The following is a 25,990-nucleotide window of genomic DNA, read 5'->3' as shown; positions in this document are numbered from 1 at the left end:
TCTGTCGCTCTCTCTGTTTGTCTGTCTCAGTCTCTCTCTTTCTTTTTTCTGCCTCTCTATCTTTCTTTCTCTGTCTCTCTGTCTGTCTGTCTTTCCGTCTCTCTGTCTTTCTATCTCTTCACGCCTATCTTTCTCTTTCTCTGTCTCTCTTTCTCTCTCTACCTCCCTCCCTCCCTCCCTCTCTCTCTCTGTCTGTCTCCCCTCTCTCTTTTTCTCTTTCTCTCTCTCTCTCTCTGTGTCTCTCTCTGTCTCTCTCTCCCCCTCTCTCGTTCTCTTTCTCTCTCTCTTAGTGTCTCTCTCCCCACTCTCTCTCTCTTTCTGTCTCTACCTCGCTCTCTCTCTCCCTCTGTCCCTCCCTCCCTCTCTCTCTGTCTCTTTGTCTGTCTCTCCTCCTCTCTCTTTTTCTCTTTCTCTTTCTCTCTTTCTCCGTCTCCCCCTCTCTCTATCTGTCTCTCCCCGTTCTCTCTCTCTTTCTGTCTCTCGCTGTCTCTCTCTCCCCCCTCTCTCTGTCTGTCTGTCTTTCCGTCTCTCTGTCTTTCTATCTCTTCCCCCTATCTTTCTCTTTCTCTGTCTCTCTTTCTCTCTCTACCTCCCTCCCTCCCTCCCTCTCTCTCTGTCTGTCTCCCCTCTCTCTTTTTCTCTTTCTCTCTCTCTCTCTGTGTCTCTCTCTGTCTCTCTCTCCCCTCTCTCTTTCTCTTTCTCTCTCTCTTAGTGTCTCTCTCCCCACTCTCTCTCTCTTTCTGTCTCTACCTCACTCTTTGTCTCTCTCTCTCTCTCTCTCTTTCCCTCTGTCCCTCCCTCCCTCTCTCTCTGTCTCTTTGTCTGTCTCTCCCCCTCTCTCTTTTTCTCTTTCTCTCGTTCTCCGTCTCCCCTCTCTCTGTCTGTCTCTCCCCGTTCTCTCTCTCTTTCTGTCTCTCGCTGTCTCTCTCTCCCCCCTCTCTCTGTCTTTCTGTCTGTCTCTCCCCCTCCCTCCCTCCCTCCCTCTCTCTCTCTCTCTCTCTCTCTCTCTCTCTCTCTCTCTCTCTCTCTCTCTCTCTCTCTCTCTCTATCTCCCCCTCCCTGCCTCCCTCCCTCCCTCCCGTCACACTGTACAGAGGCAGCGTAGTTGCGAGGAGTCCCCAGCCAGGGAAGAGCGTAGCCCTCCACCGCATGCGAGCACCGCGACCGTCGGCCGGACGCGTCTGTAAAGCCCCAGCATCCCCCCCCCCCCAACAACCCCCCTAGCGGGCGGCCCCTCCGTATCCCGAAGCCCGCATGGGGGCGCCGACTGCCCGGCGACGGTGCGCCCGCGTCCGCTCCCTCGCGGAACCTTTTTGTCCAGTCTGAGGAAGAGGAGGAGGAGGAGAAAGTGGAAGGGGGTGGGGGTGGGGTGGCGGGGGCTGGTGGAGGTGGAACAAGTCTGCGAGATCACTTTCGGACGGAAAGGATTTTGCTTTTTTGGGGGGGTACTTTTTGGAGAGGGGGAAAGAGTTCACCGAGTGCGCGCTGATGAATTCGGATAAAAATGTTTACCTCGGCAGAGACAAAGGCATCATGCGGAAGAGAGCGCTGCTCCTTCGCAAGGGCTGCAGCTTTGAGATTACCAGGTAGGCTGCATGAGCTCCGTCGGCTTGCGTTCGAGGACGAGGGGGAGGAGGAGGAGGAGGAGGAGGAGGGAGCGGGTTCAGTCAACCATGTGGCTCCCAATGTGGAGGAGCATTTGGGTCACAAGAACAAAAAACATTTGCTCCCCAAACATCCAATGATCGTGATTGTTGCGCACCTGACTCTGCAGCAGAGCGGATGTCAAGTCATGCTTCATTTTGACTGGGGGGGGTGAGGGGTGGGGGGGGCAACGGGGGACTTACCTGCTTGTCCAATCAGGGACGAGCTGATGCTGGTTGGAGTATTCAACCGTGAACCGCACAGGGACGTCGAGGGTGATTCCAGGCATCCCGAAAATAATTGCCTCCACCCCAGAAAAAAAAAAAAAAACGGGATGGTAGTTGCGCATAGATGCCACAAGATGGCGGCAAAGAACCTAAAACGGTGAGCCATGCCATGCATCGAGCGTGTTGGGCACCATCATGAACCCACGTTACATAAATTCACACAAACAAAAGAACCTCCACATCAAGCTCGCTGACGGAATTAGCTCGTGTACGAGCTCCTTTTGGGAATAAGACGAGGGGTCGTTATAGGTGATGGTTGGGGCTCTTTTTGTCAGGAGCTTAGCTAAGGTCCTTTAATGGAGTGATTGAAATCTTTGTAGGGGGTGCTTGGGGGTCTTTCTTGGAGGAAAGTTTGATGGCGTTTTGGGAGAAAGGTTGGGGTCTTTGAGAGGATTGCTGGGGTACGGGAAGGGTGGGGCGCCTTTTGGAGAAAGGTTGGGCTCTTTTAGGTGATTCCTGGGTCCCATTTTGGGAAAAGTTGGGCGTCTTTTGAAAAGGAAGGTTAAAGGGGTCTTTTAGTGTAAGGTTGGGGTCATTTTTCAGAAAAAGTCTGGGGTCTTTTGGGAGAAAGGTGTGTCTGTGTGTGTGTGTGTGTGTGTGTGTGCGTGTGTGCGCTCTCTCCACTTTGCCGGCTGTGGAGCTGTGCCCGAGTGAGTCACATGACCTGCCAGGCTTCCTGGAAGACGCTTCGGCGCCATCAATCAGAGCAGCACGCGTGCGGGGGCGGGATCAAGTGAGAGTCAAACGCGCCAGCCGAGGGCGTTGCGTGTGCGCGTGCGTCATTGTGTTGCAAAGACTCAACTGTGTGTGTTGTTGTTGTTTCCTGCCTTCTTGCCATGTTTTTCTTTTCGTGAAAAGTATTGAATAATGTATAGCTAATAATCCCGCTATCCAACTTTGATCTTTCTAGAAGGATCGGGAACGTGACTTGAGATAAACGTGCGGTTCACTGACACTAACGTTTGTGTTTCATAAACTTCGTTTATAAGTGTTTCATAAACTTCGTTTATAAGGTTCCTTTAAAGGCTGTGAGCCAGTTTAGCCAAATTGATAGTTCGCCTGCGCTAGAAGCGTCAGCTGGAAGGGAGAAACAAAACAAACTGCTTGCTTGTCCTCATTGAAACGTTTTTTTTTTTTTTCTTCTCAGCTTCAAAGCAGCGCAGGACAATGAGAAACATGTTTCCAAATGTCAACCATCTTTGTTGTTGTTGTTGTTTTGTATGCAGCGCGAGATTGTTGAGAGTTACTTTGTCCACTCTATAACGTGTGAGGTTGCCATTTTGTTGGGCTATTCAAATGTGTAGGTGTAGGGCTGCTACGATTAATCGAGTAACTCAAAATATTCGATTACAAAAAAAAAGTCAAAAGATCATCCCGTCATGTCAACATAGTTCCTTGACAACAAAATACCACAAGATGGTAGCAAAGCACTACTTTTATATCAGTTATTGCGATGCCCCGACAAAGTAAAGCTTGTCTACTCTCTTCAAAATACAGCAAGATGGGGAAAAAAAATAATAATAAAATGGTGCCAAAGCACTACTTTTATGTTAGACGAGGCTGTCTTGACTAAACGAAACTCCTCCCCTCTCCTCAACATAGTTCCTTGTCATTAACTCTTTGACTGCCAAAAACGTTAAATAACGTTTAGTAAAATCCTATGGAGGAGTGCCAAAGACGTTAAAAGACGTTTTTTTCAAAACAGAGGTGAAACTAACCATTTTCTATTGTTGATTACTGAAAAACGGAATAAGGTAGAAACAAACTTTTTTTTCTGATGAAAGATGAGAGTCCAATCCTTCATTTGGTAGTATGTGTGTTTCCATAGTCCAAACACATAATTTTCTGTGCACCTTGAAAGATCAGTCAAAAATGCTTAAATCGGCTGGCACCCACGGCATCCCTTTTCTGAAAACATCTGGCATTCAAAGAGTTAAGATGTGTCAAAGCACTACTTTTATGTCAAACAGGGCTTTGGCTTGAGTATTAAAAACAGCGTTGTGGTCCGACTAAATAAAGCTCCTACCGTCACGTCAACATAGTTCCTTGGCACCAAGATGTCACGGGATGGCAGCAAAGCACTACTTTTATTTTTTGAAAGGGCTTTGTCCTTGCTGAGTGAGTTAACTGGCAAAGTCATGCGATTAATTACAATTAAACATTTTAATCACCTGAGGCACCACATTTTTTTATAATAAAAATAATAAAAAAAGATTTAAAAAAGAAAAGACTATTAAAAATTAAAATTATATATATATATATATATATATATATATTAAGATTTTTTACGTCTGAATGAGTAATGAATGAGTTAAATGGGAAGTCAAGTAAAAATAAAAAATTCTAATATGTTCTGTGCCCCCCCAGCAACTGTTATGTCATTTTCAGTCGACAGCAAGTGGCAAAATGGCCGCCTCCTGAGATGGACAAAAACTGGAACATTTTGCTGCTTAATTGAAATTCCACAAATGTAATATTTATTAGAATGGTGTGTTTTAGACCAGAGGAGCTGCAAAGAACATTTTAGACTTGATCTCCCAATCTCTATCGTCGTCGGCACGTGCTCGCCGTTTCATTTCCTTCCACGGAATTTGCAGCTGAGACGTCACAAAAGTGTGCTGAGCCCATCAACGGCCGAGTGCGTAATCGCTCCCATATGCGCGGTCGTGCAACTCACAAGCCCGAATTCGTTTGGCTAGAAAAAAAAAAAATACACGGCAGTTATGTGGAAGAAGAAAAAGAAAGGGAAAAAAAAACCCACGCCCAAACGGTGCAACTTGAGCGCCGTGTCAACTTTTGCTCGTCGACGGCAACATCTGCTTCCATTTAGGGCATCCATCGCCGCGTATTCAAATCACTCCGGGAAGGCTGGAAAAACATTTCCCATTATAGTCGGCTGGACGCGAGCCAGCGTACAGTTGGAAGCGAGCGGAGACGTTTTTCAACCGCGGATGACGCAAAAAGCGAGAGTGAGTGGGAGGGTTTCTGTAATCGCCCCCATCAACCCCCACACCCCCCCGTGACCCCGCCCTCGCCCGCCAGCAGAAGCAAATGACAAGTGTACAACAGTACGGTTGGCGCTTTGAGGTCAACAGTTGGAAGCTGCTCTCGCGCGCGCGTGCGTGCGTGCGTGCGTGCGCGCGTGGAAAAAGGCAAAGTCGTGTGTTTTTCTTTCGGGGCTCTTCCGTTAATTCTACTTCGGGTTTTTTTTCTTTTTCATCTTGACTTTTGTTGTTTAATTTCATTTCATTCAATTTTGTTTTAGAGCAGGTTTGTTCGTTTTATCTAATTTTAGTATTAGTTTGAGTTTGTTTTTAATACGGAGCGTTTGAGGAGTGCAAGATAATAATTAAAAACAAGAATAAAAGGTAACTAAGTATTGTGTACAAAAGTAAGGTAAACTACAGTTTGTATGGCTATACAGACAGTAAAAGCGAAATAAATACTGTACGTTTTAAATGAACCCTATCAATTGACAGAAAACAGGATATTTTATTTTTTTTATATAAATGTAGCATGTACATTCAAGTATTCATGTTTTTTTTTTCCACATTTATGCTGTGGAAAATATTTTTATTTCTAAGTTAAATGAGCAATCTATCTAATAAGTATCATTATATATTCATGTGTTTATTCATTTGTAGTCGCACAAACACATTGAATTGTATGATTTGGCTGTAATGAGTGTTTTTCACCACAAGAGGGCACACTCTTCCCATATTGTTCGGAGGGAGGCGTGCAAGTTTCATTGGGTGAAGGAAAATCGATCATTTTTTTCATAAATATGGTGGCTGTTTGATTGGCTTGTTTAATTGATTTCTATTTCAAACTATTTCTTCTATTGGGGGTCAAAGTGCAACAATGAAAACATCAGACGGGAGCAGCCTTTTTAGGAGCGTCAAGGCAGCGTTGTGTCAAAGCTCTCAATTACAAAATCCGCAGTGAGCAGAAAGCCTGGGATCGACCACGCCGACCAGTTCACACGCACACACATCCATGTGCAAAAATTGATGCCTGCGTGAAGGTTACTTACGCCAACTTGAGCGCGGGAGGCGAAACCACTCAATTGATCTGCGGAACAAAGCCCCCCCCCCGGTGGCGGATTTGACCGATGTCAGCAGCTATCGACGAAGACGTTGCGTCGACTCATATTGACCCAAATGGTCCATTTTTTTTTTCAATAGTGAATTGTAGCGGACAATTTTAGCCATTTACACTGAAGCAACCCCCTTTGCTCCCAGCTGTTTTACTGGCTTTTGACTGCTTTTGCAAGGCCCACAAAATAGTGTGTTCTAATTACTATAAAAACATGGAACCTACCAAAAGAAAGATTAGAGTCTCTTCTTTCATCAGGAAAAAAAAAAGTATATTTCTATCTGTTTCCGTTTTGCAGGAATTAGCATTAGAATATAGCTAAGTGTCATCATTATTTATAAACCTGTTAAAAACACTGGGGAAAAGAGCTTGTTGCAACGTGACTCTGGCTGATCTCTTATACTCTGCTGCCACCTGTTGGACGTTTTTTTGTTTTGTTTGAAAAACTAGCATTGCTTTAAGCCATCACTTCATATCAGAAGCTGCATCAAAGCCTTCCGTATGCTCTTAGCATAAAAAAAAAACCATAAAAATATTTTTAGATTTGTTATGAGTTAAAAACTTGGACTTTTCTGAACACAAGCAAATAGTATGGCAACTGTAAATCCCGCCAAAATCGTCATTTTTGTCAACACTCTCACTTCAAAATTTGACTTGATTGACAGTTCCCAAACATTAGTGATAAATTACGATAGCCTGAAAGGGACCAAAGTGTGTTTTTCGTTTTGTTTTTGTGATGATGCTAGCGCCGTTATTCAAAACCAGGGTCGCGGCAACAATTTTTCACCTTCATTTTGAATTCCTAATGATCTAATTAGCACGTAGCGTTGCCCTAGCTACGTGGCTACGAGAACGAAATTGCCGTCCGCCAGTTGCCCCGGTGAAGCGCCGACGTCATCACATGAAAAGCTCTCGTGACCTCCTCGTTGACGCCGCGCCGACGCAAAGGTCGCGAGGGCCCGCGCGTTAACGCCGTACGTGCACCGTAATCATTGGCTGGGGGTGGGGGGGGCGGGGGTGGTGGAGGCGGGGGTTTCCCTATCTCAGGTGGGCTTCTTGTAGACGGATTCTGACGACAGGAAAACCACTCGGGTGTCATGACAAGAAGAAGAAGAAGAAGAAGAAGAAGTCACGTGTTGATCGGGTTGCTTTCGGTGCTTTCCGGTCACGCACGCACACAAATGGGGGGGAGTGTGCGGGGGTGGGGGGGGGGTGGGGGGAGGGGGATTTTTCTGTTGATGAAATATTGATGAGCAGCCTCGTGGCGTGTAGCCTGAGACGAGAATTCCTGCATGCGCTCACCTCTACTCAGTGTGTGTGTGTGTGTGTGTGTGTGTGTGTGTGTGTGTGTGTGTGTGTGTGTGTGTGTGCGTGTGTGTGCGTGTGTGTGATCGTGGCCTTTTGTGTTGGTGTCATGTTCACCCGAGCTCCCATTTCACCTGCGTATGTGCGTGCGTATCTTAATATGTTCTTCCCTACGTTCACATTTGAGTCTTGTTGCCACTCATCGTTAATGGAAATAAATGTGACTTTAGTGTATCTGGATTAAAAATCAATCAGATATCTATTTATGTATATATATTAGTGCTGTCAAACAATGACATTATTTAACTAATTAATTGCAATTAATTACAATTTTACACTACAATTTTATACAAAGCTCATATTAAATATTTTTTTAAATGAATTAATGTCATATCATCAAATAGAAAGTATATTTAGACTCAAAGACTATTCTAATATCTTTTTTTTTTAGATCCTTGAATAAAAGGCCTTTCCTGTAAAATACCGAACAAAGCCTTTTTCTTTGTTCCCGAGTTTTTACATAAATAGGCTTGTGATTTTTTTCTTCATCTGCAGCGTGAGCCGTTGTCAACTCAAGTACTGAAAAAAAAATGTGATTGCGATTACATTTGTGATCAATCGTGAGTCTATTGAAGTCATGCGATTAATTACAATAATCGGCTGACACACTTTTTTATAAAAGAAAAGAAAAGATTATTAAAATTTAGGGGCGTCAGGCGATTACATTTTTAAATCGTAATCAATCGCATGACTTCACTAACTCACGATTAATCACAAATTTTATATATGTTCTAAATGTGCAATATTTTTTTCTTCATCTGCAGCGTGAGCCGTTGTCAACTCAAGTACTGAAAAAAAAAAGTGCTGCGGGTGAGTGAGGGTTTTTAAGAGTCTTAAATGAAGACGGATTGATTCGAGGGTGCAAAGTAAGTGTGAGTGACGGATGGACGGACGGACGGACGGAACTCACATGACTGAGTTGATGAATATAACAAATGATTGGATGCATGGTGGGTTGCGACTTGTTTGGCTGTGACGTCACGTAAGACCACCTCAGAACCTGTTGCTGTTTATCGTGTTGCATTTAGAAACCCCCAAACCTCCTTTTTTCTTTTTTTTTTTTTAATAAATAATTCCACTTCCTATTTTATTCCCTGTGCTCCGGCTGCGTGTTCCGGATGCCGGCATGTGATTGTGTTATCCTGCATCCTGACATCACTTTGGGCTCCGGGCGAGTGTTAAGTGCAAAAGAGAAAAGCTTGGCGTGGTTGGCGGTGACGTCACAGGAGCGAAGGGGAGGGCAGGAGGGGGGAGGGGGGGGGTTGCTTTTGCTGTGGAGTGGATGCCTTTTCCACTCCCGCAGAACCTACAGCCCAAAAAGAAAGAAAGAAAGTGTGGCGTTCACACACGCACCGCGTCGATGCGTGGAAGTGGGGGTGGGGGTGGGGGTGGGGTGCGGGGGGGGGGGGGGTCAGAGGGAGGGCGGCATGCGGCACTAAACGCTCTCCTCCGGCGGTGCGGAGCCACCAATTCGGATTGTGTTTGCCTTTTTGTGATCAGCCGGCGTCGGCGTCGCAGTGTGCGAAGATGAAGATGAAGATGATGAGGATGAGGATGAGGACGTTGCTCGCTTAGCAGGACGCCGGAGAAGAAGAAACAGAAGGAGGGGCAGAGGAGGTCGTGTGCATGGAGGAATAAGGGGGCTAGTGTGGGGGGCGGGGTTGTCTTCCTTTTTTTTTTTCTTTTTTTCACACCACTTTGTTGGAGTAGACATGAACAGCGGGGATCCGGCGTCCACTAAACTGTTGACGTTCAATCAGCGGTAAAAAAAAAAAGATGTTGTTCGATTCTGCATGCTTTTTTATTTTTTCCTCTCCTGTTGTTTGCACCTTGCATCTGTTGCATGCTCCTCTTCCTCCTCTTCCTCCTCCCCGGTGCTTCTCTAACATTGTCCACGTGACGTGTGCGTTCCACACATGAAAGTTAATTGAATGAGCGACGTGCTGCTGCTGGATGGAGGTGGGGGCGAACTTTGGGCTTTTGTGGCACTCTTTTCATATTCACCTTCATGTGCCTCAACTGTGTCTGAGAGGGTGGGACGGTACGGGTAGCTCACGATTCGATACTGTGACGACATGTTAGCCACGATAACGATCATATCGCGATACGCGCTACCTACGATTTTCAAAATATTGTCCGAAATGTTCTCAACGACATATCACGATCTTCTGTATATGAGTGACAGTGAAAACTACCACACGGAAGCGTTCGTGTGTCCGAACGTGCGCTGTTTTGGTTAGCAACTGAGTTCCAATGGAGTCAGCGGTGCTGCCTTTAACTCATTCACTGCCACTGACGACTATAGTCGTCAAAAATTCATTTCAACTATTTCTATTAGTTGAACATATTTTCCACTTTTGTTAACAAGAGTATGAAAACCTAGATTTTTTTAAAATTTTACATTTAGAACAGATTACATTTGTGATTAATCGTGAGTCTATTGAAGTCATGCGATTGATTACAATAAAAAATTGTAATCGCCTGGCACAGTTTTTTATAAAAGAAAAGAAAAGATTATTAAAAATTAGGGGCGTCAGGCGATTACATTTTTAAATCGGAATCAATCGCATGACTTCACTAACTCACGATTAATCACAAATTTTAGATATGTTCTAAATTTACAATATTTTTTTTTCTAGGTTTTCATACTTGAAAAAAATGTTAAACTAATAGAAATGAATTTTTGACGTCTATAGCCCGTCCATGGCAGTAAATGAGTTAATATGAAAAAAAAAATCTTTCTCTTTCTTGACATGTGACACAATTAATTTTGTTGTAGTGTTATTTTTAGCATTTGTGTTCTTGAACCCCCCCCCCCCCCCCGCCCTTTTTTAAAATTTTTAATTTTTTTTTATTTGTGGTGTTCTTTTAAAGGCCGCAGACACAAAATGTTTCGACAAGTTTGCGGCTTCCGAGGTATTACGCGACACCCCGTGACGCGTTCAACTATTCCGAAATGTTACGACAGGCTGTTAAGCCGCATTCTGACAACTTTTCCGCCATGTCACTGTTCTGTCAAAACGCCACTGACACGCTTTTAAATCTCATTTACATTTGCTCAAACATATTTTCTAAAGTATTCATTAGCACCCGTTGTCACTCTTTGACACTGTCAAGAAATAGACGGCTATCATATAACAACACGGAGGGAACAAAAAGAAGACTCGCTGGCAGCGTTCTACAAAAAAGAGGTCAAGTGTGCTTGCGTCAGTCTGTTTATTTGTCATTCCAAGTTGGAAGTTGACTGTAAAAGTGACACATAAAACAAAACAGAATGAAACATTATCAGACACCAAAATGTTTAACCAATCATGAAAGTCTGCAAATATGACAGCAAAACGCAATAGAAGGCGTAGCAGAAATTAGCATCAAGCTAGTTAATAAAATACACTTTTTTAAAGCAGGGCTTTAATCGGTCCATCCCTACTGTGAATTGCACTATTATTACACTTTATTAATCTGTTGTTGTTTTTCAACTGTACTAGAAATGTATTCTAGCAGGATTTATGTGACAGTGTGTTTTTTTTTTTGTTTTTTTTGTTTAAAGAAACATTAAGCGACTGCTGTCTGTGTTTGTACCAAAAGAGATTTTGTGTTTGTGTTGCAGCTCGGCCTCGGAGGACTTGGGCTGCCGGCGGGGAGACTTCAGCAGGAAGCACTACGGCTCTGTAGAGCTGGTGAGTCATGCCCAAGCTACATTGCGTGTGCACAAATCTTACACGGAGAGGGTTTTTTTCGGCCAATCGGCGATCAATCAAACCGATTACCTATCATCCGTTCGGTCAGAAGGTGGAGCAATATAGCTATTTAAACTAGGGCCTAATTGCCCACCGATTCTAATCGGCCGATTATTGCCCTTCAAACATCTGCCAAATCAATCGTCCAATTGGGCCAAACTGTTATGATCAAAGAAAAGCGAATTTTCCGACGCTGTGAAAGTGCCCTGAACGCACCGTTTTGCTTGCCTAGCATTAGCAACTAGCAAATGTGTAGCGTATGTTAATCTGGTTATTCTGTTGTCCTCCAAACGTCCTTTAAGCTCTTTAATGACATCCCGCTTGCCGTTAACTGTAAAACTAAATACACAACAACAAGAATAACATCCACTGCATATTTAAATACCAAACCTGCTTTGTTTTTAAAACATCGCTAGCCTAGTGCTAATGCTAAAAGCAAAGGGAGGAACCTATTCAAATGCTAACCGTAAGTTAGCATCGACTTTGGGAGTGTTTTTCCTTCAAATGACGAATATTCACACACAAACGCTGTGGGAACGCATACCCACAGATGAGATAACACAACACAGAGGCACAAATTCTTCCCAACGTGTGAAAAGCGAGTTATTTTAATAGAATTCAATCGTAATTTTCTTCTGTATTCACTTTAAGTGTGTACACCATAGATGCTTGGCACTACACTGCCCCCAAGAGGCCACTTTTATGAATCATATTTATTTTTTTATCAATAATCCGAATTTATTGACGGATTGCCGATGACATTGTTGAACCAAAAAGCCACTTTTGTCAATGCTAAATTTGTTTCCTGTCAATCGTCAACAAAATAATAATAATTGACGGACCTTCCGTCGGTATTGACAGAATTCCCACCAAGTGTAACCTAACGTCTTCTTTCATGGAGCTGATCAATGACGTCATTGATCGATCGGGCAAATGAAGACATTGCAGCCCCGTCATTGCTTTTGCATGAAATGCTAAAAACAAAATGCTATATATCTGACGTGAGTGTGAGAGGGAGGGCGGCCATATTAGTCACGATGCATGATGGGCGTGGTCCGACGCTGTTGCCGCCTCGTCCTCGTCTTCCTCTGCACTTCATTCGTCTTGTTGTCGTGATGCAAGAAAAGAAAAGCTGCGGCGGAGTTCCTACTAAGCTGTTGAGTCATTGTTGGGTAATTTTTTGGTGGTGGTGGGGGTGGGGGTGGTGGGGGGGGGGGGTTAAGTGTGCAACCCGGTGTTTCGCACTGCAATCGCACTTCCTCGGAGGAGGCTCGTTTCTGGGCCAGATTAGCGTGGAGGGGAAAACACATGCTGCCAATCAGCACCAACAGACTGCCACCTCACTGTGGGTGTGTGCGTGCATGCGTACATGCGCGTGTGTGTGCGTGAGTCAAGATGAGGTCACTGACAGCCTTCAAATATCTCTCTCTCTCTCTCTCTCTCTCTCTCTCTCTCTCTCTCTCTCTGCGTGTGCACACATCGTTCCAACTTATTTACGTACGTTATATTTGACCATCATTTAGGGAGTTTTTTTTTTAAAAGGCAAAAATACATTTTTTTTTTCGTGGGTATTGTTATTTTATTTGGCTCTGGCATTTGCAAATGTGTGTACTGTAGATTGATCAAATGTAATTACATATTAATTACATGTAATTATTACATATACTTATGTATATATTCTTACCATTAACTGGGCCCTAACTAACATTATTATTATTATTATTATTATTATTATTATTATTATTATTATTATTATTATTATTATTAAATAGGGTACAAGTAAGGGGCGCTCATTAATCATGCGTTAAAAAAATGAGTGGCGTTGAATTTTTTTTTAATTAACTAAAAATGAACGCACTCATTTTGACTCCCCTATTATTAATTAATATTAACATTATTATAATGATCAGTATTATATATTTAAAAAAAATCAATATTAAGCACAGAGAACAGAACTCAAATGTAAATTACTGATTTGAAATCATTCGTTGCGCCACTCGGCTTCCCCGACTGCAAGTCTCCAGTGTCAAGCGTCCTCCGGTAAAAACGCTGCGTGTGTGTGTGCGCACGCGCGTGTGTGTGCGTGTGTGCGTGAGCGTTTTGCAGTCAGAAGAAGAAGCGGTAAGCGGAACACGGCGCTCCCGTCTGCTGGCCGCCATCGACACCGACTTTGCCTCTGAGGCTTTGTGTCTGCTTTGTCACTTTGGATTCATCAACATCTGACATGCGTGTGTGTGTGTCGCCGTGCGTGTGTGTGTGTGTGTGCGTGTGTGTGTGTCTGACACCCGAGGACGCCTGCCGAGCTTGGCCTCAGCAGGCGCTCTATTTCCGTGTGTTCGCTTCTTGCTTTCCCTTTTTCAAGTATCGACATAAACAAAAACAAGACATTCTTCCCGCAGGTCATGTCAAGCCCCCCCTCCCCCCCCCCATATGAAAACCACCCCCACTTGTAGCTTGTGGTTCATACCCGTGACCTTGGGCCAATGACAAAATTGGCACCAGCCAGCCTGTTTGAATGCGAAAGTGACGCTTACATTGTGCAATGACGTTTATTTTGAAGATAAAGTAAACATTGACTTGTTTTAAATGATGAGGAAATAAATAAGTAGCCTAACATCAATCAGTTTAAATGTGCACTTTTAGTTCATTGATACAGTCATTTTATGGTAAATCATAAAGTTATATGAAGTTAAAGTTGAAAAGATGTACTGTGTTGTAAAAAAAAAAAAAAGGAGTGTGAGATTTTTCTGCAAGTAGATGGCATAAGCGTTTAATGTTGGACATTGATGACACGGTGTCATTAACCGTGCATTTAAAAAGTTAGCGGAGTTAAAGGAACTTTAAATGAACTGAAAATGAACACACTCATTTTGACATCCCTACTTCTATAATAAAAATTTCACGTCAAAATATGATCGGGTGATAAATGAGGTGTTTTAATGTCATATGTTATCGCATTAAAACGTGGTAAGTTTCACATTTTTAGATGACAACTTTTATTGTTATTACGTTGCTGTCATTTTCTCCCTTTTTGACCAGAAACCGGAATTTTTGGTGAAGCAAATCCTTTCATTAGGCCTACTGTTGTTGTTTACAAAAGAAGAGAGAAAACGGCAAATCCACATTTTCCATGAAATGAAGGAGGTCACGAGGGCAGGGGAGCAAATGGGGCTGTCTGGTGTGGCTGCGCTGCCCCCCCCCCCCCCGTCCCCCCCCCCCGACTGCGATACATAAATCATCTGGTAAAGCAGACGATGCCCGGCGCCATGCTGCGACACGCCCCCCCCCCGACCCCCCTGAGGGCCGTCGACATGGCCACACCCCGGCGCTGTCACGTCGATGATCCCGCCCCCGCCCCCGCGTCCTCCCGGGGGGGTCGTGAGTCTGCATCCACATCGTCGCTGATGAGATCAATTATCAATAACGAGTCACCACATGTATTGATTTAGCACAGCTCTGTCACCAGAACGCCCCCCCCCCCCCCCCTCACAAAATTAAGTCAAGGGTGATGCTGAGACCACCATGGCTAGTGTAAAGATATTTTGGGGGAAAAAGTTCCATATATCAGCTTTAATATTTTCATTTCTAGTGAAAAACACATATTGAATATTTGTTAATGTTTTTTTTGTTAAAGATTTTTGGAAGCGTAAAAGGGATACTATTATTTTCCATTTCCATTCCATGACATCACCTGTGTTGAGGAAGTAGGTAGCGACCAATTATTCAGTCGACAGCAACTGGAAAAAAAAATAGTTTTAAAGGTATTAATTGTCATCACATAAATTATAGACAAAATGTTAACTTTTTACTGCTGAAAATGCCTCAATGAGTCATCAAATGCATTTCAATTGTACTGGTCCTCATCCACTCAATAGGACAGTATTGCATTTTTACGCATTTTTATATTTTTACTACGCAACGGTGAAAATAAGAGAAATATAATGTCGGCTGGAACGGATTAATTGCATTTCCATTGGTTTCAATGGGAAACGTGGCTTTGGTTTACCAACATTTGGACTCGACAATGAGTTGATGAAACAAACAAATGGAATTTGTAACCTGAGGATCCGCTGTAGTAGGGGAAGACCGCGTATCCTTTTCCCCTTTCCCGGGAACGCTGTGCATTCTTCTTCATTTCAAGTCGAGGCCGTGAAAAGCGCTGCAGCCGGCGCCGCCGCCGCTTGTGTTGCATAATTCAAAGACTTTATTTGTATCGGTCCCGCTTGTTAAGATGTTCGATGGCACTCGTCTAAGGACAAGGCTTCGTCCGCACGCCGAGCGTCTGGCGGCGTCACGGAGCGGGCGGGCTCGGCTCCGTCGGCTTCGCTTCCATTATCCTGCCATTAGATGCTTAATGTTGCACCAGGCGCCAACCATGAAAGGAGATGGCCGCCGGGGGGGGGGGGGGGGGGAGGGGCTCATATATTGCTTCCTCATACATTTTGCAATTCGGAATGGAATTTGCAACACTGGCTAAAAGTGCAGCCACGCACGCACGCACGCGCGCTCTTTTGTCTTTGCTTTGCAAGCCTCTTAATACGAATGCGGCGTATTCGGCGCACGCTCGTTTATCGGCCACCTGCTCGCCTGCATCGACACGTCTGCGGCACAGTCAGCCGGCGCAGGCGCCGATCGGGCATGGCGGCTTTTACACAAGCGGGAAATTGAACGAGATTCCGATTTGGGATGCACGCCGCCGCTGCTGCTACGGTGCGAGGTTCTGCAAGCTGCGGCGCCAAAGCCGCTCGCGGGCTCCTTCGTTCTTCTGCAGCGAAAAGCAAGATTTGAATTGGTTTGTTTTGCCAAAATATACGTTTGTATATTTGCAGTTTTTTCAACATTTGTAAAAAAAAAAAAAACGTGTATTGAATGTCTATCAGCAAATTTGGAAGAATTTTGGGGTTTGTATTTATTTATTTTCCTCAATTATATGTGGATTTTTGCAATTCGCGGGTCGGCTTGGTCTCTGTCCCACGCAAATAGCAGGGTTCAAATATAGTTTGCATGAAGTCAAATATTCGTATTTTTTGATTAGTCAGGTTGACAGCTGGCAGGTTGACAGTCTTGGTTGGCTGCAGGTTCTGCTTTCATTTCATAGCACAAGGAGGGCTCGCATGGACTTATTGATTTAAAAATAGTGTAAGTATCAACCAAGCGTTTTTTTTTTTTTTTTTTTTTTTTTTACATGCATTGTGTGTTCTTGTACAGTAGCAGTTAAATGATCTCAAGATATCCAGGATGGGTTCAACAGTTTTACTTGGTTTCAATCAGTTGGGAACAAGTTATAAAAGAAGAATTACCGGCAGTTTAGAATTTTCCATTGTAGTCGACTTTTTTTTAATGCAGTTAATTTAAATTTTAGCAAGCATGCTTGTTTTGTTTAGTCTACATTAGTTTTAGTATTAGTTTTAGTTTTTTAATAATATATGGGGTATTTGGTTAGTGCGAAAAAAAAAAAAAAGAAGTCAAAAAGTAGCTATTGTGCAAAAAATCAAAAGCATTTTATTTTGTTAACATGAACGTCCATTTTAGTTTGAGCTCTTTGGGAAATGTGGAACTTGTGAAGTACCTCCAATAATTGAGCCACTTTGTCCTGGAAAATGTGAACTCGTGAAAACCAATTCCCGAGGCCGCGTCATTTCAACCTGCTTCCTCGCCATCTGTTGCACGGGTGTGACATGTCGCCTTTTGCGTCTTCACAATGACCTCTGTCGAGGAGGGCTTGGGGTGCGTGTGTGTGTGTGTGTGTGTGTGTGTGTGGGGGGGGGGGGGGGGGGTGGCAGTCAAAAGGCACAAGTGATACGTCCGGTTGCCTAGCAACCAAACATGTGCCGCAATTGTGAGGATGATCTGCCGTACTTCCTCCTCCTCCTCTTGTGTGTTTGTGAGCCTCCTCATTATCCCGTGCGTGCGTGTGCGTGCGTGCGTGCGTGTGCGTGCGTGTGCGTGCGTGTGCATGAGGGGCCGTCGCAAACATAATTGCGGCTACCAATCATACACACCACTGAAATACATACAGTACGTGTATACACTATGTATATCGTCTAAGCTAATTTCAGATTTATTTATTTATTTCTAATTTTATGATGTGCAGTTTCTGTAGAAGTGTACGTAAGCGGGCGGAAATGTCAGTAGTGTGTGTGACCAAAAATAATTTGCTAGTGTGTGCAATTATTTTGGTTGTAAGTTGTTTTATTTTATTTTTTTCGTGAGAGAGCATTTCAACTGGGCATGTGAGCAAAAAGATTGTGGTAGTGAATGAGAGCATTTTAATATTGTGCAGATATATTTTATATAATATATATATAATATTTTAGTCGTGAGTTCGAGAAAGTTTCACGAGAGAGTGTGGGCAAAACAAAATTCATGTATATGAGCAAAAACTTATTTTGACATGTGTGAGAGCATTTTAGTAATGTGTCGTGAGAGAGGGCATTTTTATGCCCTGTTAGAGTGTTTCTGGAGTGTGGGTGAGCATTTAAAAAAAAAAGAGTAGTGTAAATGAGAGCATTTCACTAGAGTGTGATCAAAGCATAAATCAGTAGTGTGTGAATGTTTTAGTAGTGCGTGTAAGAGCGTTTCAGTTTCCAGGAAGAGCATTTCCGGTGTGTACTTGAGTGTTTCATTTGTATGTTTAAGCAAAAGAAATTAAGATGTGTGAATGAAAGTGTTTTATTTACGTATGTGAGAGTGTTTCAGTAGTCCTTGTGAGAGCTTTTGGTAGTAAATATGAGAGCAAATCACCAGTTTTTTTAGCAATTTGAGCAAAACAAATTTGTTCAGTTGTGTGAATGAAAGTGTTTCAGTTGTGTGTGTATGAGAGCTTTTCAATATGTAAGTGTTTCTGTAGTAAGCGCGAGAGTGTTTAAGTGTATGAGAGCGCTTTGGCTGTCTGAGTGAGCAAAAAAAAAAAAAGCAGTGTAGCTGAGAGCATTTCAGTCAGGACTGTGAGAGCATTTCAGTGGTGTGTAAAACAAAGTTTTACCAGCGTGTATGAGTGCATTTCAGCAGTGTGTGAGAAGGTTTTAGTGGTACGCGAGAGTGCGTGTAATTTGCTGCATTTGTCCTTTTGCCAGCTGATATCCAGCGATGCAGACGGGGCCATTCAGAGGGCAGGACGCTTCAGGGTGGAGAACGGCTCCACAGATGAGGTAATGGCGTTATGGAATTTCCGTCACCCGCTTAGAATGAATAAATGCCTCTCCCCGAATAACTGCCTCTCTATTTCCGTCATCCACATGAAGAAATAAAAGCCTCTCCCCGTATCGTCCACTTGAATAGGCACCCCCGTTTCCACGACTCACTTAAGCAAAAAAAAAAAAAAAAATGCCTCTCTCCAAATAATTGCAGCCCGGTTTCTGTTATCCACATGAAGAAATAAACGCCTCTCTCCAAACAGATGCCTCTCTGTTTCTATGGTTTGCTTAAACAAATAAAGCCTCTTCCCAAAAAAAAAAACCACTTTGCCTTTTCATGTTCCGCTTGGCCAAATATGTGCCTCTCCTCAAATAACTTTCTCCAAGTTTGAATCTGAGTACTGTCGATGCCTCCCCGTTTCCACGGCCCACTTGAACAAATAAACACCTCCCTGATTTTGTCAGATTAAGCAAAGAAATGCCCGTCTGTAAACGGATCATCCAAATAAATGCCTCTCCTTAAATAAACGCTTCCCTATATCTATTATCCACTTGAATCGACGCCTCCCTGTTTTCATCGTCCGCTTAAGCAAATAAACTCCGCCCCCCTAATAAATGTCTACCTGTTTCCATCATCCACATGAATAGATGCCTTCCTCTTTCCATTGTCGACTTAAACAAATAAATGCCACGTCCCATAGAGATGCCTTCTAATTTCCTTGCTCCACTTGGAGAACTTGAACACCTCCCCTCTAATAGATGCGTCCGCCGGAAAATATAAAGATTTATGCAATTTAACGCACTGTAACTGAATCGATTATGTTTGTTAAGAAAAAAAAACAAAAACAATCTTTGTTAGTGATTCTGATGCCACTTCCGAGCAAGCAGTGTCTTATTTAGGCCTTGTTTTTGTGGCAAGCAGAATTTGGACTACGCTCCTGGAACCTGGAGGAGAACCGACGTGCACTTGGAAAATCCCGAGTACCACACCAGATGGTTCTTTAAATACTTCCTGGGGAAAGGTCAGTTCAACAAAAATGCTTGCGTTCATTTGTGTTGTGTTGATGCTTCTGTTGGGTGTAAGAACGTCCGCCGCTTCGTTTCCTTTCAGTGCACCAAAACTACGTGGGCACGGATGCGGAGAAGAACCCCTTCTACCTGTCGGTGGTTCTGTCCGACCAGAACAACCAGCGGGTTCCGCAGTATCGCGCCATCCTCTGGAGGAAAACGGTATGAACTATTTTGGAGCTTTTTTTTCCGGCCGCTGTCGCTGTTGCTGCGACGCAGCCGATCGAATGACGCCGATTTCCCAGTTTAGTGCAACCAACTCATTTTTCTTGTCTTATTATTTATATTCAAACAGCAAACTATTCAACAAGACCAGATCCTCTCGTCTGATGACAGCCCGCTAGCTTAATGCTAACATACAACACAAAACGCCGTAGATGTGCTAATGGAAATTAGCATGTATGTTCCGGTAATTGGAATCCTTTCAACATCTGCTACGATAAGCAAAAAAAGTTAGAATACAACAATATACACAATTAGTTGTAACATTTTGAGCATCGACTTGAAAAGCTTCAAATGTTTTGTTTTGTTTTCCAAACGAGCCACATTGTGTTGGTTGGACGGACAGGAAGTCGATGGGAAGGGGAGGGCGGGAGACAACGTGTCTCTTGAGTCACCGTCGGCCATGTCGGCGTACGCACAATGAATACAAATGGCGCGCGTGCCATGACTCAGCATTATGGCCAAGATGGCCACGTTTCATGAGTCGCTCATTTTGTTTGCGAGGATTTAAAGGTGAAAATGCTGAATGTCTTTTGTGTCGTTTTGTGCTTTTTTGTTGTGGTGGTCTGCGCAGGGCACCCTGAAGATCAGCATCCCTTACAGCCCCACTAAAACATTATCCGTCAAGTCCATCCTTAGGTGAGGAGATGCGCATTCACTCTTGAAGATAAATAAAAAAAAAATTAAAAAAATCAATATTGGAATGTGTGCAAACAATAACCGCTCTCTAAAAAAAATGCCACCGAGGTTACAAATGTTAAAGGCCGCCTGACTTAACATTTCCCTCCACGTACCTTCAGGCAATTTGCCCTGACTCGCTGCTTTTGGCTTCTCTTTTTTTTTTTTTTCCCATGTCATCATCTCCACGTGTGCGCCGTGCCAGTGCGATGAACATGGACAGGTTCGAGAAAGGCCCGCGGGAGATCCTCAACCCCGACATTCAGAAGGTGAGCGGCACGCTAACGCACCCTCGCGGCAGAATGGCAAGTTGTCGTGTCGTGTGATGGAGCGGAACGTAAATACACAAGATGCAAATTCAAGTCATATCATTCGGGATCCTTTTTGTGAGTGAAACAATACTAAACAAAATTCATAATTACATATGAAGACTTGGCGGCCAGAATGTGATGTAACGTCATTTAACAGGGATGTGATTTTTCCGCTAATTCGCGGAATTCCGCTTTTTTTATCTCCCCCCCCCCAAAAAAAAAAAAAAAACGATTATTATTATTATTATTTTTTTTTTTTTAGTAGTTCATTGTGTATGCACATGACTCCGACAGATAACATCTTCTGCTATAACAAAGACATTTGTGGTATGCTCTAATATGAGTTACTTTTCATTTGGTCATGATACAAATATTTGGTCATGAAATTTGAACTCTTCAACATTATTTATGTGTTAACTTAGTAATCACATTAGTTAGATATGATGATATTCTCAGTGATAGTTTTTAAAAGCAAAGGCAGTCCAATGTTTTTGAATGTGACTGATTTTGAGTTGACTAAAACTGCCATTTTATATGGGATAGTTCAATATACATTGAAAATTTATGCTGTTGTTTTGTCTATTTCTTTGTCATGTGAGTGCATTGAAAGTACTTAAAAACACAGAAAACCCATGAGCCCCCCTTGTCCCCCCACCAGGGCACTGCCCTGGACCTAGCTGGGTGCCAGCTAAATTTTCAGATAATTTCACTTTGGTCAAATCACATCCCTGCATTTAATGTAACGCGATGTCACTTAGCGTAGCATCGGTCACTGCTAACTTTTGCACTCTCTTCCCGTCAGGATCTGCTCGTGCTGGAGGAGCAGGAGGTACAGGATGGCGCCATACCGTCCGTGATTTGCATATTTGTGACTTTGCCACAGCCGTCATGAGTTTCTTAACCTTCCCGCAGGGCTCCGTCAACTTTAAATTTGGTGTCCTGTTTGCCAAAGACGGGCAGCTTACAGATGACGAGATGTTCAGCAACGGTAAAACAAAATGGTCGACCCCCCCCCCCCCCTCTCCACAGCACGACCTAAACGCCGTTTGTCCGTTTGTGTTTGTAGAAACGGGCAGCGAGAGCTTCGATAAGTTGCTGAAGCTGCTGGGCGACAGCATCACGTTGCAGGGATGGGCCGGCTATCGGGGGGGCCTGGACACCAAGAGTAAGAAGTGACAAACAAAACAGCTGCAAACTAAGCTAACGAGGCTAGCATGTGCGCGCTTGGTTTGCGCGTTTGTGAACTAGCAGCATTAGCACCAGCGAACGCGGCCTTTATCGCGGTTGGTAAGTTGCGGACCCGCGCGAAATTGGTGAAAATCGAAAATCGAATTTAGACCCCCTTGACAGGCTTTTATCATCTCATTTAACCAAAGTCCTTTTATTTAGCTTGACTGTGATTGGCCGGTCTGCATTTTGCTCACCTGAGCTTTTAGCAACGGGGCAACAAATGAGCCGCTAAGTCAAAGTTAGCCTCGCATGGAGCTGCTCGTGAACTCAGCAACTTTCTTCCAGACGACACTACAGGGATCAAGTCCATCTACACGGTGTATCAGGGCCACGAGCTCATGTTCCACGTGTCCACCATGTTGCCCTACTCCAAAGAGAACAAACAACAGGTGTGCTTCTTTTCACATTGCTACCCTGACATTACCTCTAAACACCGCTTTCTGATTAATATTGCATTTGCGGAATCATAACAAAGCAGATGGATGCCATTTTTGTCCTCTACTGCCCTCTGCTGTCGACGGGAGTTGACGTCAAAGTGCCCTCGCTTGCGTTGCGAAGGTCACATGACCAAACCCAGAGACCAGGTGAGCTGTGGCATTCGCAATGCGAGCACGAGGGCACGTTGACGTCAATTTTGGTAGACAGTCGCCTTGACTTCGCCTTTAACTCATTAACTCTTTGACTGCCAAAAACGTTAAATAACGTTTAGTAAAATCCTATGGAGGAGTGCCAAAGACGTTAAAATACGTTTTTTTCAAAACAGAGGTGAAACTAACCATTTTCTATTGTTGATTACTGAAAAACGGAATAAGGTAGAAACAAACTTTTTTTTCTGATGAAAGATGACAGTCCAATCTTTTCATTTGGCAGTATGTGTGTTTCCATAGTCCAAACACATCATTTTCTGTGGACCTTGAAAGATCAGTCAAAAATGCTTAAATCGCCTGGCACCCACGGCATCCCTTTTCTGAAAACGTCTGGCAGTCAAAGAGTTAACTGCCATTGACGGCTATAAACGTCAAAAATGTATTTGAACAATTTCTATTAGTTTAACATTTTTTTCCACTTTTGTTGAAAATCTAGATTTTTTTTTATTGCACATTTAGTTTTGTACATACAATTTGTGATTAATCGCGAGTTAACTAGTGAAGACATGCGATTTATTACAATTAAAAACTTTAATCGCCTGACGCCCTGAATTTTTTATAATAATTTCTTTCTTCTTTTTTTTTTTTTTATTCATTCACTGCCGTTGTCGGCTATAAACGTCACAAATTCATTTGAACTATTTCTATTAGTTTAACATTTTTTCCCACTTTTGTTAACAAGAGTATGAAAACCTAGAATGTTTTTATTGTACATTTAGAATACATATAATTTGTGATTAATCATGAGTTAACTAGTGAAGTCATGCGATTAATTACAATTAAAAACATTTAATCGCCTCTTCACCCAAATTTTTAATAATTTTTTTAAAATGAATTTATGGCAGTGAATGAGTTAAGGTACTAGTGCACTCCTTGCCCTCACTAGCGCACCAGTAGGATGACTGTGGCTTCCTATTCACGTATTTATCACTGTTGCCTTCCACCCGTGAAAGTATCGAAAAACATTTGGACAAAAATTGTGTCTAACTAGTCCTGTTTTTTTTTTTTACTCATGGAAAAAAATATAACCATTTTACTAGTGCACCATAGTCGTTCTACTAGTGTGCTGAGAGAGCGGACTAGCATGGAGAAGCCGTCACGAATGCGGTTCCATCCTTCTTCCCATTTCTCGCGCTTCTGTCGCCCCCCGCAGGTGGAGCGCAAGCGCCACATCGGGAACGACATCGTCACCATCGTCTTCCAGGAGGGCGATGACGCGTCGTCGTCCTTCAAGCCCTCCATGATCCGCTCGCACTTCACTCGTATCCTTCCGGGGAGATCTCAAGCGCCGCCAGGGCGCCATCTTGAGTCTTGACGCGCTTCCTTCACTCGCTCGCACGTGCAGATATTTTCGCGTTGGTTCGATATAATTGCCAGACTGACAGTTACAGGTGAGCCGCCTCCGCAAAAGTCTGCGTTAGTTAGTGATAAAAAAAAATCATTTAAAACATTTAAAAATTCCATTCGTGTTCTCTCTTGCCGCAGGTTGAAGATTTTTTCCGAGGAGAGTGTCCCGCTGTTTGGACCGCCCCTCCCGTCGCCGCCGGTTTTTACCGACCACCACGAATTCAGGGACTTTTTATTAGTCAAATGTAAGATTGATTGATTTACTTCTTCATGAATGTTTTTGACCAATTGAGGCAGTTTAATCGTTAATGATGCTAATGAACTCATTCACTGCCATTGACGTCTATAGATGTAAAAAAAATTTGAACTATTTCTATTAGTTTCACATTTTTTTCCACTTTTGTTTACAAGCGTATGAAAACCTAGAAAAAAATGTATTGTACATTTAGAACAGATGTAAAATTCATGATTAATCTTGAGTTAGGATTATTAACTCTTTGACTGCCAAAAACGTTAAATAACGTTAAGTAAAATCCTATGGAGGACTGCCAAAGACGTTAAAAGACGTTTGTTTCAAAACAGAGGTGAAACTAACCATTTTCTATTGTTGATTACTCAAAAACGGAATAAGGTAGAAACAAACTTTTTTTTCTGATGAAAGATGAGAGTCCAATCTTTCATTTGGTCTGATGTGTGTTTCCATAGTCCAAACACATAATTTTCTATGGACCTTGAAAGATCAGTCAAAATGCTTAAAATCGGCTGGCACTGGGGACAACCCGTTTCTGAAAACATCTGGCAGTCAAAGAGTTAAAAATTAAAGGGTGTCAGACGATTAAATGTTTTAATTGTAATTAATCGCATGACTTCAATAATTAATATCTGTTCAAAATGTACAGTAAAAAAACATTCTAGGTTTTCATACTCCTGTTAACAAAAGTGGAAAAAAAAGTGAAACTAAGAAATAGTTCAAATGAATTTTTGACGTCAATGGCAGTGAATGAGTTAATAAAAATTAAAAAAAAAAAAAACACTGATAAACATTCAGTATATGTTTTCCATCAAAAACGGGGGCAAATGTGGGGAAAAAAATCCTGGAAAATAAAATTTGGGAAAAACTTTTGAATAAGCAAGCATATTACAAATCAACCTACAGGTGTCACTTTTTGTAGGCGTAAAAAGCAGGATTGAAGAAGAATTGTTCTTCAGCAGAAACTAGGCTGCGGAGAAATAGTTCTTCACACACGGTGTAAAACAAAATGGTGCCATCTAGTGGTCAACAGTGGAATTGCACCCGAAATAAATATTTTTTTTTAAAAAAGTGAGCAACGTAATCAATACCTGTGCTTTTCTTCACGTAGTAATCAATGGAGAGAAAGCCACACTGGAGACGCCAACGTTTGCCCAAAAGCGTCAGCGGACTTTGGACATGTTGATCCGCTCGCTGTACCAGGACCTCATGCCGGACCTGCACAAGGTAGCAGCAAGTCGTGGGTGAAAACACAAAGTTTTGGGGGTTGCCCTCCTCCTCCTCCGACACCCCTCACACCCCCTCCTCCATGTCACCACTGCGACTTGAGAAGCTGCTGACTGTGTTCTCCACTGCGGCCCACCGCATACTGCACCATAGCGCACGCACGCACGCACGCGCGCACGCACGCACGCACGCACGCGCGCACGCACACTGTGCGATTCCACTGCAGTCCTGCCTTTTTTCCTGTCGCTTGCGTTTCCTCTCAGCTGACTTTCGCTGTCACTGTCGAGCTCAGGCGGCAAAAGTACTCGCATGTCGGGCTCAGCTACGAGTACAAATACTCCAATGACAATTACTAGAGTGCAAAAAACATCCCAGGGTCATCGTGTCGAAAAAAGGAACGCGCCAATTGGGACAAAGTATTGATAACGGTTTTCAAATTCAAAAATAAGAGAAATGGAATGCGGCCCAGCAATCAAGTTTTGCACTTCAAAACGCTGGCGTCAAGTCCTGATGTTCTTCTGCTCTCTTTGTCCCGCCTCCTCTCACCTCCACCCCCATCGTGTTTGCGTGTCCGTGCCACAACATCAGGTCCCTTTTTCCCCGCAGAACATGTTGAACCGCCGTTCCTTCAGCGACGTGCTGCCCGAGTCGCCCAAATCGGCGCGCAAGAAGGAGGAGGCGCGCCAGGCCGAATTTGTCCGCATCGGGCAGGTAAAAGGAAAAAAAAAAAACACAGGGTTAAAGGT

At 43.3% G+C, this 25,990-nt stretch overlaps 1 protein-coding gene across 4 annotated transcripts in view; it reads left to right on the top strand.

Moving 5' to 3' along the window:
* Window positions 1-25,990, top strand: part of garnl3 (GTPase activating Rap/RanGAP domain like 3) — a 47,072-nt gene that overhangs the window by 5,591 nt on the left and 15,491 nt on the right. The window contains exons 1-16 of one of the 4 annotated variants that reach the window (XM_077585340.1): window positions 1,400-1,586; window positions 10,999-11,068; window positions 18,205-18,279; window positions 19,187-19,286; window positions 19,376-19,494; window positions 20,129-20,193; window positions 20,438-20,501; window positions 21,346-21,372; window positions 21,456-21,531; window positions 21,610-21,708; window positions 22,059-22,162; window positions 23,574-23,682; window positions 23,766-23,811; window positions 23,906-24,012; window positions 25,129-25,244; window positions 25,851-25,955. In XM_077585340.1, coding sequence (XP_077441466.1) covers window positions 1,489-1,586; window positions 10,999-11,068; window positions 18,205-18,279; window positions 19,187-19,286; window positions 19,376-19,494; window positions 20,129-20,193; window positions 20,438-20,501; window positions 21,346-21,372; window positions 21,456-21,531; window positions 21,610-21,708; window positions 22,059-22,162; window positions 23,574-23,682; window positions 23,766-23,811; window positions 23,906-24,012; window positions 25,129-25,244; window positions 25,851-25,955 — 1,380 coding nt within the window. In that variant the 5' untranslated portion in view covers window positions 1,400-1,488. Of the gene's footprint in view, window positions 1-1,399; window positions 1,587-8,807; window positions 9,154-10,998; window positions 11,069-18,204; window positions 18,280-19,186; window positions 19,287-19,375; window positions 19,495-20,128; window positions 20,194-20,437; window positions 20,502-21,345; window positions 21,373-21,455; window positions 21,532-21,609; window positions 21,709-22,058; window positions 22,163-23,573; window positions 23,683-23,765; window positions 23,812-23,905; window positions 24,013-25,128; window positions 25,245-25,832; window positions 25,956-25,990 lie in introns of those variants that run through there. The other 3 variants (XM_077585339.1, XM_077585341.1, XM_077585342.1) reach the window with 3 other exon arrangements.

The sequence above is a fragment of the Vanacampus margaritifer genome, chromosome 14, assembly GCF_051991255.1.
Source record: "Vanacampus margaritifer isolate UIUO_Vmar chromosome 14, RoL_Vmar_1.0, whole genome shotgun sequence".
In the NCBI taxonomy this organism is placed as follows: Eukaryota; Metazoa; Chordata; class Actinopteri; order Syngnathiformes; family Syngnathidae; genus Vanacampus; species Vanacampus margaritifer.
The sequence above is the reverse complement of the archived record's forward strand: the minus strand, read 5'-3'. Positions and strand labels throughout refer to the sequence as shown.